At 45.5% G+C, this 19059-nt stretch overlaps 1 protein-coding gene across 1 annotated transcript; it reads left to right on the top strand.

Annotated features, from left to right (window-relative positions):
- Positions 1–9677: 9677 nt before the first annotated feature.
- Positions 9678–18184, top strand: LOC101800181 (patched domain-containing protein 3). Its single transcript, XM_027450591.3, has 4 exons — positions 9678–10512; positions 10608–10729; positions 12791–12936; positions 16328–18184. Exons 1-4 carry the CDS (start codon positions 9784–9786, stop codon positions 17899–17901), a joined length of 2571 nt encoding a protein of 856 aa, XP_027306392.3. The 5' UTR covers positions 9678–9783; the 3' UTR covers positions 17902–18184.
- The last annotated feature ends 875 nt before the right edge of the window (positions 18185–19059 follow it).

Genomic DNA, 19059 nt, shown 5'->3' with positions numbered 1-19059 from the left:
TGCCAGCTTCCAGTCTACTGGGACCTCTCCAGATTACCCAGACTGCTGAAAAATAACTGAGAGAGGTCCCGCGATGATGTCAGCCAGCTGTCTAAGTAACCTGGGATGAATCCCATCTGGACCCATGAGCTTGTATGGATCCAGGTGGAGCAGCAAATCCCACACACGTGCAGGGTTGGTTGGGAGTTTGTCATTCCCACCATCACAGTCCTCCAGCTCAGGGCACCCAGGGTCCCGAAACCCACGGTCAGGTGTTGCAGATGGAGGCAAAGAAGGCACTAAATGTCTCTGCTTTGCCTATGTCCTTGTCTGTGAGGTGACCTCCCCAATCAAGTAGCGGACCTATGTTTTCTTTGGTCCTCTTTTTTCTGTTCACATATTTAAAAACAAAACAAAACAAAATTTTTAGTGTCTCCCACAGACCTAGCCAGCTTCAACTCTAATTAGGCTTTGGCAGCACGAATTTTCTCCCTACAAACATGAACAGCATCCATGTACATGTATTCCTTCCACATTGCCTGTCTCTAGCTTCCAGGCCTCCAGCAGCCGTACACATAATTATGTTGGTTGAAACTAAAGCAAGAAAGCAAAATGCTGTTCTGCTGTTCTTCTAAGAAATTAATAAGGATGAGGGTTTGCCGGCATCAGAGTGTGCTGAGTGCTGTTAGTTGAAGGAGGACACAGCACCTTGGCTGTGCCATAAGTGCTTGTTCAGGTTTCAGGAAAAGATTAGTAGTGTTAACTGTGCCAGCCAAGATGATATGGTGTATTGGGTTTACATGGCAAGGCTTTTGTAGCAGGGGGCTGCAATGGGTGGACTCTGGGAATAATCCAGAAGCGGCCCCATGTTAAATAAGGGGCACTTTCAGCTGGCTGCAAAAGGGAGCTGCTGCTGGCCAGAACTCAGCCAATAAGAGATGTTGTTGGCGCCTCTGTGAGAGCAGATTCAAGAAAGGGAAAAAAAAACTGCTGCGCCAGAGTGAGAACCAACCCCACAGACACCAAGGTCGCTGCAGAAGGAGGTCAGGAGGTGCTCCAGGCACCAGAGCCGAAGTTCCCCTGCAGCCTGTGGAGAGGCCCTTGGTGGAGCAGGCTGTCCCCCTGCAGCCCATGGGTCCCACATGGAGCAGATCTCCATGCTGCAGCCCCCCCATGGGTGGAGGAGCCCCTGGTGGAGCAGGTGTCCATCATTCTGATGTACAATAAAAACGGCTTATTGACTAGTCAGTTAAAATGTTTCATGCAATTTCATTCTTCCTAAAAATGAAAAAGAAAACTCAGCTAAACATAGAAATTCCTAAAAAGCCCCACTCCATGCCTAATACATGTTGACAACTCTGACATATCATATAAGGCAGTCACATCTTTTCTTACAACACGACTGCCTCTGTCTTGACACCATCTCCTCTTGCATCCAGCTCACTCACATTTGCTGCCCTTATTCACAGCAAATACCAGTCTCATCGTCAAGCAGAAGAGCAACCACTTGCTCCAAAGAGCAAGAAGAGCAACCCCTTGCTCCAAAATCGAATAGCAGTTTCTTCAACCTGAATAAGCATGTTACTTCCAGGTCCTGGTGCCAGAATATTGCACCAGGCTTTCTTCAGAATTGTATAATCGAAGCAGATAAGCTGCTGTGGTAGAAACCAGGAATTCATCTCTCATCTGGCTGCCCTACACACCAGGCCACCTCCCTATCATTCCTTTGTGTGCACTTTTCTGAAGGTCTATGAACAGCAATTCTTTCTTGCACACTGGCTGGTGAGGGCACAGAGGGAACGCTTCTCCTAGCAGACACACACAGCTTGACAGCCAGACTGCTTGCTTTGGATATATGGATATATGGCGAAGTGTTAAGGACTGACTGCAGCCCCCATGCCCTGTTCCCCTTTGACACTTGGGGGAAGGAGGTAGAAGCGGGTGGATGGCAAGAAGGTATTTTCATTTTGCTTTTCATTTCTCACTGCTTTAGACTGCTAGGAATGGGTAATAAATTATGTGCATAATCTCCCTGTGCTGAGTGTGTTTTGCCCGTGACAATAACCAGTGAGTGACCTCCCTGTTCTTACCTCAACCCTTGAGCCCTTTCTATCATATACATGTATTCTCTCCTTTTTCCTTGAGGAAGAGGAGTGAGGGAGAGGTTGTGGTGGAGTTCAGCTGCATATCAGGGTAAAAGCACCCCATATCATTTGTGTCCAGCTTTTCCCTTTTCTGACCTTTGGTACATCACAAACACTGCTAATGCTTCTCCTGAGGTGAGACCTTCTCTGTTCTCTCTGGAGGAGTAAACCAAAGAGACATGGCCAAGTCCAGAAAACTCCAGGATGAGACCTGGAGTAACTAGTTGTTCAGCGATTGAGTTGCATGAAAAATTCAATCCCTGTTGCATAACAAGTGGTTTTTGAGACTCTTTATCTGGCCATCATCTGAGCATTAAAGGCCTTTGTAAAGCAGGAGGACAACAAAAAATAAATTTTAGAACAGAAACTGGGATATTTTGATTGCTAGGTGCTTTGTTCAGTGCCTTTTCACCAGCAAGATGACAGGGCAATGACCTTCAGGGCAGGCAGCTAGGAATTCAGTAGTTAGAACCACATTACAAAGAAGGTGGCAACTGAAGAAAATATGCCACCAAGTTTTGCTCTAATACATTTTGCATGTCTGAAAACTGATCATTTTCTGGTAAATTCTTATTTCTCCCATGCTGTTTGTCAGCTCAGGCTCTTTTATTAGGTTTCATGCACCCTTTCCTCATTCACAAGTTTAGCACCCTCAGGAGTGCATTTCTATGCCTGTCTTCCTGCTGATAGTTCAGATCCGATGAGTAAAGCACACTACAAAACAGAACCTATCTGATCGTCAGCCATCGCTAAACCCAGCAACTCTTGGCTCTGATGCTCCCCTCTGACAGGGCCCAGTGAGGGCAAGGAACTCCCTGGGGGCATCAGGACAGGGCCTGGCAGCTCCATGGCCCAAGCCAGGGAGCAGGGCAGGGCAGGGGCTGTGGGGGGCAGGGGGGACAGCCCCAGGCCCAGGCTTCGGGCACTGCTATGGGGACTGGGATGGGCTAAGGTCAGGCTGGGATGTTGGCCCGCAGGTGGAGTCCGGACCCAGATCAAGGCCATGGCCAGGCATAGGCTCAGTTTCCCCAGTCAGGTCAGGGCCCTGGCCATGGCTTCCCCACAGTCCTGCTGGGAGCCTCTGCCCACTTCCCCAGGGAATGGGGCTGTTGTCTGCTGTGCCATCACTTCATGTGTCCAGGGTGCTGCCAGCCAAACCCCTCGGGCGGATGCACTCAGGGCCTGCTCAGACTCTTCCTCATCATCCTGTCTCTCACCCAAATCTGTGCAAGAGCTAAGGTTTCAAACTGGACAGGTTTTGGGAAGATCTCAGTTTTGCTATCTGTGGGACTTAGGCTTCAGGCAGGGTACAAATCACCTGGTCAGCTTTTATTTAGTTGTTCAAATGACTTCCCATAGCAGGTGATGGTAGAGTAGGTTTCCATAGTACATTTTGGTTACTTCTGGATCTTTAGCTCTTCTTTCTCACTATCAGTGCATGTCAGGTAAAGAGTAGAGCAGGAACGTTGCCTTACAAGAACTTTAGCTAATTTGAAAGAATGAACTATTTCACTCTTAGAGTGCTCCTGTGAGACAGTTATTCTACTAACAGAAACCTTAGGAAACCTCCTCATTCTTGGTGTACGACATCCTTCCTAACCACAAAACAAAGCTGGTACTGAAATACACCTAAGAAAAGAAAACACACAGAACATCACATTGAAATCCTAGATCTAAAGCACATTATCTGTTGCTACTTAATTAGCAGAAGGGTTTAGGAGGTGTGGGAAGCAGACAACATGGAGAAAAAGGGAGACAAAGCAAATGGAAGATCGAGAAATGATATTTGTAAAGTGGCTTCGTATTTGAGGTGGTGTAGTGGGTTTACATGGCAAGGTTTTGGTAGCAGGGGGCCATAGGGGTGGTTTCTGCAAGAAAGATCTAGAAGCTGCCCCATGTTTGGGAAGGGCCCCATTGTTTTCCCCTGCGCCGCTCGTAACTATCATCTTTATCTCAAATTCCTCGAGCCCCACATTGGGCGCCAAAAAGGACTATCGTGGTTCCGCTCCAGTGGGCAGCCGAGCTCCACCACAGCCGCTCTCTCACTCCCCCTCATCAAAGAGGAATGGGGAGAAAATATGTGAAAAGGGCTCAAGGGTTGAGATAAGGATGAGAAAATCACGCAATAATTATTGTAACGGGCAAAACAGACTCAGCATAAGGAGATAGTAAGATTTATTGCTCATTACTAACAAGCTAGAGAAGTGAGAAACAAAGGAAAGAAACCAAAAGCACCTTCCCCCCCCCCATCCACCCTCTTCCACCTCCTCCGCCCGAGCGGCGCAGGGGAACGGGGGAATGGGGGTTATGGTCAGTCTACAGCACTTCTCTGCTGCTCCTTCTCAATCACTCTCGTCCCCTGTGCTGTGGGGTCCCACCCACGGGATGCAGTCCTTGATGAACTGATCCGGCGTGGGCTTCCCACAGGCAGCAGCTCTTCCAGAACTGCTCCAGATATGGGTCCATACCATGGGGTCCATCCCTCAGGAGAAAACTGCTCCAACCTGGCTCCCCCACGGGCAGCAGCTCCTGCCAGGTCACCTGCTCCTGTGTGGTCTCCTCTCCACAGGCTACAGGTCCGGCCCGGAATCTGCTCCAGCAGGAGTCTTCCACAGGCAGCAGCCTCCATCGGTGCAGGGCCACCTGCTCCACTGTGGTCTCCTCCACGGGCTGCAGCGTGGAACCCTGCTCCACCGTGGTACTCCATGGGCTGCAGGGGGACATCCTGCTTCACCATGGTCCTCACCACAGGCCTCAGGGGACTTCTGCTCTGGCGCCTGGAGCACCTCTCCCCCTCCTTCTACACTGACCTTGGTGCCTGCAAGGCCATTTCTCACTCTCCCAGCTGCTGTGTGGCACAGAGTTTTTTTCCCTGTCTTAAATATGCTCTCACAGAGGCGCAAAACAACATCGCTTATTGGCTCAGCTCTGGAAAACAATGGGGCCCTTCCCAAACATGGGGCAGCTTCTAGATCTTTCTCGCAGAAACCATCCCTATGGCCCCCTGCTACCAAAACCTTGCCACGTAAACCCACTACAGGTGGTCATTCTACCTGCTGAGGTACCAAGCTGTGCTGAAAATCCTATGCTTGTGCCAAACACATCACCTACACATTGCAGCCAACAGACATAAACCAGTTACCATGAGAAATTGTGACAGGAGGGAGAGCTGCTCCACAATATTTTCAAGAGAATAAAACTATGCACATTCATTGAGGCTAAAAAGGAGCAGTAGGCACATGAGACCCAGGAAGATCTCAGGTTTGAGATCAGATGCCCTCTAGGAATCTTCAGTCACCTAAGTTTGAAAATAAATCCTCCAGAGGACAAGTTCAAAAAAAAGGTTCATCTCAGAAGCACTTTCAAGCAGGCTCCAAGTTTATGGGAACTCAAGAAGCTGAAATTTGTGATGGGTTTCTAGTATATTGCATAGAAAGCAGGTTATCCAGGTACTGACATTTCAGCATACCTTCTGGCTCCCCCCCCCCCCCCCCAAATTTTAAATCCACATGTAAATGAAAATACACAGACACAAATAGATCCATGCAAGCAGACTTCACGCACTCCGTGTGTGTATAAGCAACAGGAGATTATATTGACTGTCACACCTATCATAAAAAAATAAAAAAAGATAAATATCAGGAGAACCTGGATTGACCTGAGAAAAAAATAAATAATTTTGCTAAGGTCCTGTTGGGACAGGAAAAATGGCACAGAATAGCAATGATGATATTGATTCTGCAGTTAAGCAGAAAGTTTCTATCTATGGGAAGTATGAAATTCTTTTCTCGAAAATGAAAGGGGGAGAGATATGCAAAGTTAGTGATTATATAGATAACGTAATAAATGCTCTATTTAGATCACTGTTGACCTTACTGGAATTTTACAAGGAAGCTTGTAACATATTAAAAGAGCAGCCTGTAAAGATAACATCCAAGTTATTGGCAATATACTGATTAAAGAGGCAGACTTTTCACAGTTCTCAGAGAGTTAGTGAAATAATTTTTATATATTGAGAAAAGTGAAATTCCACAGCCCTTTAATAAGGCAGTAAATGTACAGAAGTTGATTATTGCTCTTCATTATCTTCACATCACATAGTACTCATAGCACTCCAGGGTTTTAAAAGTGTAATTTAGAGCAGCCCTCCTGGAAAACCTCATGATTCCGAAATCACGGAAGTAGAGATGGGAAATTTTGTATATGTCAGATTAAAAAGAAATTCTGGAGCTTAATTAATAAAATCTGTCAGCTCACTTTGCCTTGCTGGTAACCTATATTAATAAATTGAAATTCTGTCCATCATTCTGATGTACAATAAAAACGGCTTATTGACTAGTCAGTTAAAATGCTTCATGCAACTTCATTCTTCCTAAAAATGAAAAAGAAAACTCAGCTAAATATAGAAATTCCTAAAAAGCCCCACTCCATGCCTAATACATGTTGACAACTCTGACATATCATATAAGGCAGTCACATCTTTTCTTACAACACGACTGCCTCTGTCTTGACACCATCTCCTCTTGCATCCAGCTCACTCACATTTGCTGCCCTTATTCACAGCAAATACCAGTCTCATCGTCAAGCAGAAGAGCAACCACTTGCTCCAAAGAGCAAGAAGAGCAACCCCTTGCTCCAAAATTGAATAGCAGTTTCTTCAACCTGAATAAACATGTTACTTCCAGGTCCTGGTGCCAGAATATTGCACCAGGCTTTCTTCAGAATTGTATAATCGAAGCAGATAAGCTGCTGTGGTAGAAACCAGGAATTCATCTCTCATCTGGCTGCCCTACACACCAGGCCACCTCCCTATCATTCCTTTGTGTGCACTTTTCTGAAGGTCTATGAACAGCAATTCTTTCTTGCACACTGGCTGGTGAGGGCACAGAGGGAACGCTTCTCCTAGCAGACACACACAGCTTGACAGCCAGACTGCTTGCTTTGGATATATGGATATATGGCGAAGTGTTAAGGACTGACTGCAGCCCCCATGCCCTGTTCCCCTTTGACACTTGGGGGAAGGAGGTAGAAGCGGGTGGATGGCAAGAAGGTATTTTCATTTTGCTTTTCATTTCTCACTGCTTTAGACTGCTAGGAATGGGTAATAAATTATGTGCATAATCTCCCTGTGCTGTGTGTGTTTTGCCCGTGACACACACAGCTTGACAGCCAGACTGCTTGCTTTGGATATATGGGTGTGAAGCACTGGATTTTCCATGCCATCTGCAATCATGTAAGATTAGGGACATGGACTGTCACTGCCTAGCACAGGAAGGAAGGACCTGCTTTTGCAGCCAGTCATGAATGCAGAGACAGATGCAGCCAACAGAGCACTCCTGCCTCATCCAGATGGATGGAAAGGCTAGGCTAGACCAGTAGGCAACTTCCCTGACCTCGTGGGGTACTATGGTGGGCACTGTAAACAACACACTAGTCAAATTTCCTTCAGAGGTGGCATAGGCAGACCTGGCTCTGCTTTATGGCAGAAGGAATGAGATAAAAAATAAAAATAAAAATAAAAATAAAAATAAAAATAAAAATAAAAATAAAAATAAAAATAAAAATAAAAATAAAAATAAAAATAAAATAAAATAAATTACTGGTGTTACTTTTTTATTCCAGGGCCCAGTGCAACTCACACAATTGGCACAACACTTCCACAAGCAGCCTGGATAAAGAAATACCCTTCTGTCCTGCAGTTCCAAAGAGAGGGGAAGAAACGAGCCATCTCTGCTCTGATAGAAATTTTGAAAGTGCAAATATCAATCCCTGCAGAGCAGGACTTTATGTCAATAGGCAAACAAGAGAAATTTGATCCTGAGCTTCCTGACACACAATCCAGGCCCCACTGGTATCCACAGGATGTTCCATAACTTTTCCAGACTATTCCTATAATTGTAAAAATCAAACCAAAACGTTTTAGAGTGTGGGTGCTCAAGCACAGCAACAGGTTGCCCAGAGGGGTTGTGCACTCTCTGTCTCTGGAAATTTTGAAAACTGGACTGGACCATGTCCTGAACAACCTACTCAGGACCTAAGCAGGAGTGTGGGGTGCTAGATATCCGATGGTTCTTCCAACCTCAAGGATTCTGCGATTCCCTACAAGGTAAACTTATAAATTTACTTTTCAAATGAGTATGGCACTCAACTTCCCCAAGTCCTTATGAGAGCATACAGATGAGAAGAAAAAAAAAAAAAGAAAGAAAGAAAGAAAAGTGGCTGAATAATATTAGTAACATAGCACAGAGCCAAGCAAAATAAAGAAAAACTTTCATTTCTCATTTGTGAGGTCAAAATTCAAAAAAATAAATAAATAAACTAAAATTACTGACACTGTTTTCCTGTAACCAGGAAAACTACTATCAAGTTTCTATTTTCATTTCTGATGAGCCTAAAGCAATTGAAAAGCTTTTATGGCTGCCTTTACTGTTTAAGCATGTAACTGGAAAACTCTTGACGTCTGCTGCAATGTCAGTAAATCATCCACACACAACTCCACTGACAAATGATCCTGGCAGTCTTCTTAGTGTCTTGGTATGGGGATAGGCATATCTGAAGATTATTTGCATATACAACAGTTTTTATCTGGAGTTAATCTCCATGTCAGTGAGGATCCTTTTGCCATTAATTTATCAAGCATCTGCATGACATCAGGTAACTTTTCTTTGGAAGTACTGATAGGAGAGGAGACAGTTGCTTCCTTCAAAGAAGGGTAAAAAGAAGTGCCTGTTTGTGACGTACAAGTTTAATTGACTGTACGCTTATGCAGCAGTGTCACATCCATGCTTAATTTTCTCCTCGGCCAGGGGGCACTGAAATCAGCATCACATAAGACAGTGAAGAATAGCAGGCTGCAGGGCATTTCTTGTGCTTGGGGAGATGCTTTCCATCATTGTTACTGCACGAAGCTCCCGAGTACCGTAACATTAAGATTTTTGTGGCATGCCCACTGCACTCACTAAACCTTGTTCCCAAGTCCTTTATTTATTCGGTTCTTGTTCCGGTTTTGTAAACTTGTTTACCACACGAGGAAGTGCAGTAAGAAGCACATCACCAGGTTATATGCTGTGCTCCCGGGGAGAATGCTACTACTGAAGGAACAAGAGCAGCAGACTGGGGGGAAGGACTGGCCAAGACTGGCCAAGAGGAGGAGGTCTAAAGGATGAAGTGTAGGTCGCAGGATCACTGATAGCGATCGGGGGCTGCCTGCAGGCTCCTCTGTCGCCATGAGCAGAGCAGGCTTATCCTGCAGCCAAGGGGGTTGTGCAGCACAACGCAGCCTGAAGGCCAGGCTGAGCATGCAGTGTAGCAGCGTACAGGGAGCTTGAGGCACCAGATCCCAAACACCAACCCCACAGTGACCTGTAGCCTCAGCTCTGCACTCTGCCTGAACTTCCCTCAGACAACTGTGCCAGCCCAACAGCTGCTCGTTGCCTGCCCAACGCTTCCCTTCGTGCTCGCCACACTCCTCCACCCCTCAGTGATCCCCTTGGCTCCGTGACCACAGTCGGAGAGGGGCACAGCGCCTCAGAGGGGCAGGGCCCCGCCCGCCGTGCTGAGGAGGGCGGAGGCAGGGCCGGGGCAGGCGGGGAGGGCGCGGCGGGCCGGGAGCCGCTCAGAGCCGCGGTGCCGGCGGTGGGGAGCGGGCAGCCGGGGCGGGATGGGGCAGCGGCGGCCCCACGAGGAGCCCTGCTCCTGCAGCAACACCGACTGCTTGGAGCGGCCCCTCAAGCGCCTCTTCGAAGGGCTTGGCCGCACCGTGGCCTCCTGCCCCTGGCCCTTCGCCCTGCTGCCGCTGCTGGTGTCGGGCGGGCTGGGCTCCGGCTTCATGTTCCTGCCCGGGCTGCAGGAGAACGACATCGAGGGGCAGTTCACCCCGACGAGCGGCCCCGCCAAGGCGGAGCGCGACTTGGTGCGGCTGCACTTCCCCTCCAACGACTCGTACTTCTTCGCCCAGCGCCTGGCCACCGAGGGCTCCTACGCCGCCCTGATCGCCGTGGCGATAGGGAACGGCTCGGTGCTGAGCGCCGAGGCGATGCGGGAGCTGCTGGAGCTGAACAAGGCGGTGCAAAACCTGAGCAGCTACGAGCAGCACTGCGCCACCCTCAGGGGTGTCTGTGTCCCCCCAAACCCCCTGGAGCCGCTGCTGGGCAGCTCCCCGCTGGGCCCGCTGCGCTACCCCACCAATGACAGCGGCTCCTTCCTGGGCACCACGCTGGGCGGCGTGAGGACGAACGGCAGCGGCTACGTGGAGTCGGCCCGGGCCATGAAGCTGCTGTACTACCTGCGGGAGGACGGCGACGAGGCCGAGAAGAGCCGGCAGTGCCTGGAGACCTTCCTGAAGGAATTCCCCGGGGTGCTGGCCCGCTTGAATCTGAAGACCGTGAATGTGAGGCGGTGGGGCTGGGGGTGGCCGGCGGCTGGGGTGGTGTCGGCAGGGAGAGCGCAGGTAATTCACCTTGCTTCGTCTTGTTTCCACGGCAGGTGACTTACTTCACCTCGCTGTCCAGGCAGCAGGAGTTCGAAGGAAACACCAAGAGCGTGATCCCGCTCTTTTCCATAACTTACTTCCTGACGATAACCTTTTCGATCGTCTCCTGCCTCAGGTAAGATAGCCGTAATCTGCGGGCGGCGGCTTTCACTCTTTTCGTTTGCTTTCTTCTCCTTCTGTTGAGGGAATGAGAATGATTCTGTTCTTGAACAAAGTAATTCTTGAAGATCATGTGAAATTTAACAGTGGGCAAAAAGGATTTGTTTGCTGTTTCTCTCCAATTTGCATGTATTAGCCATGTCTGTAAATGGGGTTCGTGTGGAGTCCCATACACGTACCTGAGCTAGCATTTCGTTCAGACCCACGCACCCCGAATGCTAATATCCATTAGCGTGTTCTTTGAAGCCATCAATCATTTACATAGTCCCCATCTCACAAGAATCACTTTCATTAATGTTATACCTGTGTATGGTGTGTTTTCCGTGTGTTGCAACTGTTGCAGCTGCAGCAAACCTGTGCTCCTTAGGAGGTTGAAAGCGCTGCAACTTCCACACAAAAGCACTATGCCAAAGTAAACACTTTGGATTAAGAAAATGATTCGGCACAGACACCAGGTTCTACTTTCCCCTGTGTGTAAGGGAGCCAGGAGCCTGCTCTAGCAGCCTGTGCAGCAGCTCAGTTCTGCACCAGCACTTCTCCTGGGTCAAACTTAGCAGCCCAGCTTGGCATACACAGGGGAAACATTGACAGAAAGGATGCATAAAAATCAAGCCAAGAAGTCATCCTACTGGACAGGGAAAGACTAAATGGTTTTATTGCTAAGGTTATTTTGCCACTTTCTGGGTTGCATTCATAGTTTCAACCTTGATGCTGCCCACAAGATGCTAAGTATTTGCAAAGATAAGTTCAAAAATGGGAGGAAGACAGGGAGGGAGGAAGAAGTATATCGGGTTAAGATCTGTTTGCATGTTTTTTCTGCCAGCTTCTCAGTTATGGTACAGATCAATCAGCACTAACTTCACAGATTGCTGCAAGTCTGTGTAGGTCTTTAAGCGTTGTGCTTTCTCAGAGAGCCCTGAGCTTTACCTGCTTTCACAAAGAACTTGGTCTGCCCTTCCTTTGCTCCTGACGGAGGTGAGCCAGGCTATGTTTGACAGTCATACGGCAGTGTTTGTGTGCTGTGCTTGAGGAATAAAGTTCTACTCAGAGGGTGGGCTTAATGGATTAGTGCTTGCATTACACTTTGTGCTAATTAGGCTATACAATTTCTGTGTATCAGCTGTCTCACGCCCTGTCATTTGAGGGTGCAGCCAGAACCAGGGTGGTTCCACCAACACTCATCCACCCATACACCCCCTGGGATTTTCTCTGTACAGCGTTAAACAACCTCACAAGAGTTAGGCAGCAGTGCTATGCTGCTGATACTAGAGTATGGTAGAAGGTTTCAGCCATACACAATTCCAACCTCAACAGCTTTTTAGGTATATAAAAATCATGGTGTAGCCCACAAAAATACAACCAGAATAGGATATGGTAACTTATCAGACTCATCTTGCTATGGAAGTGAGAGGTTCTCTTAAAGTTCAGAAATGGTCTACAGCCTGGAAAATATTCCTGATTTGGCACGAGGCAACTCTGCCCTCTTGATGTGGTGTAAAGTCTCCCAGTGGGAATGTTTCATGGGGAATCTTCAAGCAAGCTGTTGGGGGCATCTTGGCAAATGGCTGCTTGCCAGTCTGTCTGCTAGAAGGCTTCTCTACATGGTTGTTACTGCCCAGGAGTTGCTTTCATATTATGCTGATGCTAACCCTAAGAATCTGTATAAAAGGACAGAGCTTCCAAAAGTTAATGATGTTTTTGATCACCTTAAATCTAGACCCTCCCTAGTAGAGTGTACGTATTTTCATTTTACCAGTCCACTTGTTATTGATACACAGATCAGTACACATATTTACTCTCAGATCTATTTCTATATAACTGGCCAGCAGTAATAACGTATTTAGCACCTGCTGTATAAATTAATCTTGTCTAACACTGACACTTGAGAGCTCTCCTAGCAAACGGCAGCTTTCATCAAGTTCTCTTCATGGACAAGATACCGTCTGTATCTCTGTAGAATACTCGTCTTGGTGAAATATTTGACGTGTAACTAAGATATTCTTTAAAATATTTTCAGACTGAGCTGTATAAGAAATAATGTCTGGCTTGCATGCTGCGGAGTGATTTCTGCCGGGCTAGCTGTATTAAGCAGCTTTGGATTGTTGATGTTCTGTGGAGTGCCATTTGTGGTCACTGTAGCAAATGCACCGTTTCTTATTCTAGGTAAGTAGAAAATTGTGTTGGGTTCAGATTCAAAGGAAAAAGTTGGAGTTAAACCAACTTAACAGCATTTCTCTTTTATGAAATGAGTATCAGATCGTACGCAGTTCAGTCATGCTGTGAGGAGAGGAGATGCAGCTTCCCCTGACCTTCAGGGGTGTGAGCATGCGGCTCTGCATGCCCACGCTGTGAGGCAGAGGTTGTGCTGTGGCAGAAGGGCTGCTTTCACAAAAAATAGCGCCTACCCTAGTTTCACTGCTCCAGCTTGACGAGCGTAAAGGGTGGGCTGGTAAGGTTAGTGCTTCTGGCATTATTCCAAGGGTCACTGCTAAGTTAGCCATGCTGACTGACCATTTATTCAACTAGTGCTTGGAGTCCAGAGCTCCTGCTTCAGCTGAGCTCAACGGGGCTCTATCACTGCCTTCCTTCCGATGACACCCTGCTGTTTTCTACAGGTGTATTATAACCATTTATGTAAATTATTAGTTGCAGATAATAGTTAGCCTACCCCAAAACAGTTTGTTGCTAGTACTGTTCTCTGGGACTGCTGAATGTGCTAGCAATTTACGCAGGTACAGAGGTCTTTCCAAAACCAGCCACCCCTCGATCACTGCACCTCTTGTTGCAGTACAGCCAGAGCTCCCTACCTGGCTACTTTTAATCACTTTCTACATGTAGGTAGCTCAGCAGTGAGCACCATGGAATGTATGTCCTGGCTGAACTAGCAGTGACGTAGGCTAGTACATGTAGTATGAGGTGAGTATGGGAAACAAGTTACTGTAAGGTTTTGTATCCTATAGTAAGAGCATAGTCTTTGGTCAGATACAGTTGGGTCTGCATATAGCTTAAGCACTGAGCAGGGCTGTCTGCAATTTCCAAGATGTTCATTTTATTTTCACGAGATGTGAAATTTCCTGTTCAACCAAATGACTGAACAGTCTCGGGATAGAAAATTGAAGCGATGCCCCATTCTGTTGCACCAAGGAAGTTACTGAAATCATTGTAGCATGGTCTGACAGATCCTAGCTTTCAAATACCTCTGGGTAACATTACTGCAGATAAATTACAGCTTTTAAAATCCTTACCTAGTCTCCTGTATGACAAATTAATGTGATGTTTTCTTGGTCTTAACCATGTGCTGAGGAAAACACATGGAACTCCCAAGTTAATGGAGGCTGGAGGCTGTACTGGATGTCTAATGCAAATGCTCTTTAGCAGATAGGTAGTTCCTTTGTTGCCTTCATTGCTCAGATGCATTTGGTATTTGCATTTTTTTTGCTCACCAAATACAAAGGCTCTAAACTTAACAAGAGCTCTTTTGTATTCCTGAGAAAGGGCATACATCACTCTTCTTCAGAACTCTATAAGCAACGTGATGAATTTGGCTCCCTTTGGAGTTATGACCCTTACTTTGGAATAGTGACAAATGACCCTTACTGTAAAAGAACTGCTTTCAAACCTGGCTTCCAGAAACTATGTGGCTCAACACCATTCAGTACTAGCTTCTGGCTTGCTGTTTACCGTGTGCTGGGTGTCTAGCTGATGCTGAGAGATTTAGGAGCCAGTCCCAAGTGTTTAAAAGTCACAAGCCTAGTTAAAAATCATGAGGCTTTTCTAAAACAAAATTTCAAATTTCTGTTTGTTTGTTTTGTTTTGTGTGTGTTTTTTGTTGTTGTTGTTGTTGTTTTTTGTTGTGTTTTTTTTTTTTTTTTCCTTAGCTTGTGGTTTTACACAGCCACTTGTTTTTAGGGTCTATTTGGGTTATGTTTCAATCTTTCCATCACAGTGTCAAAAGTATACATAGACACAGGTGGGAGGGCTGAACACCGAGATCGCTATTTAATTACTATATGCCAGAAGCTGCTTTTTTGAAGGAATCTATTTCATCAGAATAAGAAGTTGGGGCCTAGAGGGAACTTGGTGAGGGCACACTCCCTGCTGCAAGGTAGGATCTAAGTAAACCACTCCTGCCAAATGTTTTTGAGAACTTATTGAAAATTAATCAGGAAGGTGTTTCTAACAATTATCTCAATAACTTTTGAGGTGTCCCTGATAGCATTAAGTCGATCATTCCTTGTCCTTTCATATATATCAAAGGTAATTGATTTTTTTTTACAGTCCTTTATTAATTTGCGGACTGTTGTCATGCTGCCTTCTAACAGGGTGATTTAAGCGTGCAAAGATAATAATATCAAAGAGGTGATACAGCCCCAGCACACCTCTTTCCTGGACGCTATCTTGCTCAGAGCAGAGAGATCTGATTTTTTGTTTAAAGCCAGACATAGTAGGGAACTCCACGTTTGGTTTATCTAAATACACCAGCTGTTACATTCAGCTGTACCATGCTTTGCAGAATGCAGTTTCTAGGAGAGGTTCAGGGAAGATCAAAGTACTTTCAGCCACCTGCCACTAAGCTGCCTTTATTCATGAACTGGCACTTGTCCGTTTGTCTTTCTTGCTAATGTGTTCTTGCCATCCTTGGCTCATTATGCTCCTCTCTGCTTATTGTCTACCCCACCATTTCCTATCCTTCTTCCCTCCACTTAGATCTGTTTCTACCACTTAACCAGTTACTCTTCGTGTTCTATTCATGCAGTCTGTTCAGGCTTTTTTTTCTTCCCCTCAAGTGGAGTGCTTTGTTCATTGACTTGCTGGAATTCTAAAAGCAATTACCTATTTTGCCAATTTAACAAACTTGCTGTGTACTCTTCATACCTCTTGAAATGCTTGGTACATCTTCCATCTCCTAACTGTCTGCTGAAGATAGGGCAAGAAAATATTGGTCTAATTTGTTGCAGTGGTGACGAAGAGATTGCAGGGGCAGTAGGAGATGCTTCTATTGACAAGGGCAGTGAAGCATCAGAATAAGCAATGTATTTCAATCGTATTTAAAGCGATGTATATAGTACTTTACATCGGTGGGCACATAGACAACAGACACAAAACGCTAAGAGTGCTCAGTCCTTCAGCACAGCAGGGTGAGGGATCAACAATCCATGCAGTCACTATGAGTTTTTGAAAAGTAACAGAGCCATCTGCATACAAAGGATGTATTTTCCTATATCTTTAACTTGCATCAGCACTAAAGTAAGTAGTATTTACTAAAGTAAGTAGTATTTCTCAACTCCTGGGCACCTTGATCTGTTCAAGCACAATTGCATTCATGATTACTGATACTTATCTTTGTTTCTATTTTAATGGTTAAAGTACAGTGTATTCCCTGTTCCAAGAGGCTAGGCAGCCTTCACAGGACTTCCCATAAAGCAAAGCTGGTAGCCCACTTTCTTTTATTATTTTAATTTCATGTAGCCTTAAAGGCTGCTCATGTTGTGCTTTTGCTGGGTGTCAGAGGAAGCTGCCTTGTGCAATGCAGGGTTAACTCTTTGTCTTGCAGGTGTTGGTGTCGATGACATGTTCATCATGATCTCTTCCTGGGAACAAAGTGCAAGTAAGACGGACACTAAATCTCGTCTGGCCGACACCTACAGCGAAGCGGCCCTGTCTGTGACAGTCACCACTATCACAGATGTCTTGGCCTTCTTCATTGGCACCTGGACTACTTTTCCTTCCGTGCAATCATTCTGCCTCTACACCGGCACTGCTTTCATCTTCTGCTATATATATACCATGACCTTCTTTGGGGCCATTATTGTTCTGAATGATAAGAGGGAGCGAGCAAACCGACACTGGTTAACCTGTATGCCAGTGGAGCAAGGAAGGACGTCCTGCTTCTATAACGCATGTTGTATAGGCAGCTGTTCTAGCGAGTCATCTCAGCTTCAGACCAATGAGACAGCGAGTGAACATCCAATGAGCCTATTCTTTAAAAAGTATTATGGGCCTTTCTTGACAGTTACATGGACCAAGCTACTTGTGGTGTTGCTGTATGGAGCATATCTGGGTGGCAGTATTTATGGGTGTACTCAAATAAGGGAGGGCATAGATCTTCGAAATCTGGCTAGTGATGACTCTTACGTTATTCCGTACTATGACGATGATGAAACATACTTCTCAGAATATGGACCTAGGGTCATGGTTATTGTTAATGGGAATGTAAGTTACTGGGAAGAGGCTGTTCGTGAAAAGATTGAGACATGCCTAGAGGATATAGAGAACATTTCGTATGTAGATAAGAACCTCACAGAATCATGGCTGAGAGCATACATAGCACTTGCTAAAAATCGTTCCATAAATATTGACAATAAGGATGTTTTCATGAATAATTTAAGTATTCTGTTCAACTATTCCGCTTTTGAGTTGGACATTAACAAGACTCACGATGAAATAACAGCCTCACGTTTCTTTGTCCAGACAGTGAATGTTACGTCAGCCGTCGATGAGAAAAATCTTTTAAACCAGTTAAGAGACAAAGCCGAGAAATGCAGTATTTCCCTAAAGGTGTACCACCCAGCATTCATATACTACGACCAATACCTGGTCATAGTGCAGAACACCATTCAGAATGTTCTCATTGCTGCTGGGGCAATGCTCGTTGTCTCTCTTTTCCTCATTCCCAACCCGCTGTGTAGCATATGGGTGACCTTTGCTATAGCTTCTGTTATAGTCGGTGTCACTGGTTTCATGACATTTTGGGATGTCAACCTGGATTCCATATCCATGATCAACCTGGTCATTTGTATAGGATTTTCGGTAGATTTTTCTGCTCATATTTCCTATGCCTTTGTTACGAGTAAAGAGTCATCAGCAAACAAAAAAGCGATAGGTGCTCTGCACCAGCTAGGTTACCCGGTACTACAAGGTGCAATTTCTACTATATTAGGAGTTGTTGTCCTGGCTGCAGCAAAAACCTACATCTTTAGAACGTTTTTCAAGATCATGTTTCTCGTTATTTTGTTTGGGGCTGTTCATGGTCTTGTTTTCATTCCAGTATTTTTAACCTTTTTTGGATACTTTGGCACGCCTAAAATTCAAGAGATTAGATACAGAAATAATAAAGACTGTCCATGAGTTAAACATAAAATATTATATTATATATTTGTTACATGTAGATTAAAGTGCAGTGGCTTTCAGGGAATATAAGAAATGAAGGATGGAACAATACAACAGAGAAGCAAAGGCTTAAGAAAAGCCAAGCAGCAAGTAACAGAAGGTATGAAAGCGCACAGAACAGATGTACATTTCCTCTATTTTTGTGTGCTTGACTTTGTAACTTTGATGTTGTTAAACCTTTTTTTTTTGTGTGTGAATTATTTACTGAATATATTGAAATTAAATTATTATAAACACTGAATATTGTCCTAGCTTCATGGGCTACATTACAGTTTTGTCAGTAGGTGTACACAGGGGGCAACAACTAATTGTTTGCATCTTCTGGCTATTTACCTTGATGCTGTCACTCAGCCCAACACTGAGCCAATTTTCCCCAAGAGACTTAAGACTGCTCAGGCTCCTAACGCAGCACAAGAAACCCTTAGGGAAGACAAACTGACAGGTTTCGTTTTCACGTGCATCTTTTCTTGCTGTGCAGTTTTCTTGCTTGGATTAAACAACACGTAGCTTTAAGAAGATTAGTTTGTTGGCTGCATTTTCTGAAGGGATTATTGTAGGTGACTGAACTTCTGTGGTCCTCCTCAGTAGCTGTAGTGCTAGATGGCATGCCAGTGGCACGCCAGGGCTAGAATTTGCTAGAAAGAATCACACCCTGGTTGAGGGCAAAATAAAACCAACGCAGCCGGTCTGTTCTGAAACTAAATACACAAATTCTCACTGTGTTTATCTGTGACAACCCAGCCTTTGATGCATGAACGGAACAGAGGAGCTTTCACAGAAGTGTGAGTTAATAATGTGAGTTAATAATAAATGGTGTTTAACCTGCAGGGATGAAACACCGAATGAAGAGTCAGCATGTAATTCGTCACCAATTTAGTGAGCCACCTGTCAGAAACAACTGAATAACGGCAACTGGTATTTGAGAGGTATAAAACCATTCAGTCCAAACATACAGCTGTGGAGTGGTTCTGAAAACTGTGGCAAGGGTGACAAAGCCTTGTTCCATCTGGATTTGTGACCCATTTCAGAGACCCAGTAGAGCAGAATCCCCTTTCCTTCATAATGCATGCTGGTGGGGACAGCAGACTGGAAGTCACATCACACAGACACTCTCAG

This window comes from Anas platyrhynchos, chromosome 2 (assembly GCF_047663525.1).
Source record: "Anas platyrhynchos isolate ZD024472 breed Pekin duck chromosome 2, IASCAAS_PekinDuck_T2T, whole genome shotgun sequence".
In the NCBI taxonomy this organism is placed as follows: Eukaryota; Metazoa; Chordata; class Aves; order Anseriformes; family Anatidae; genus Anas; species Anas platyrhynchos.
Note: the sequence above shows the minus strand (reverse complement) of the source record. Positions and strands in the feature narration are given on the sequence as shown.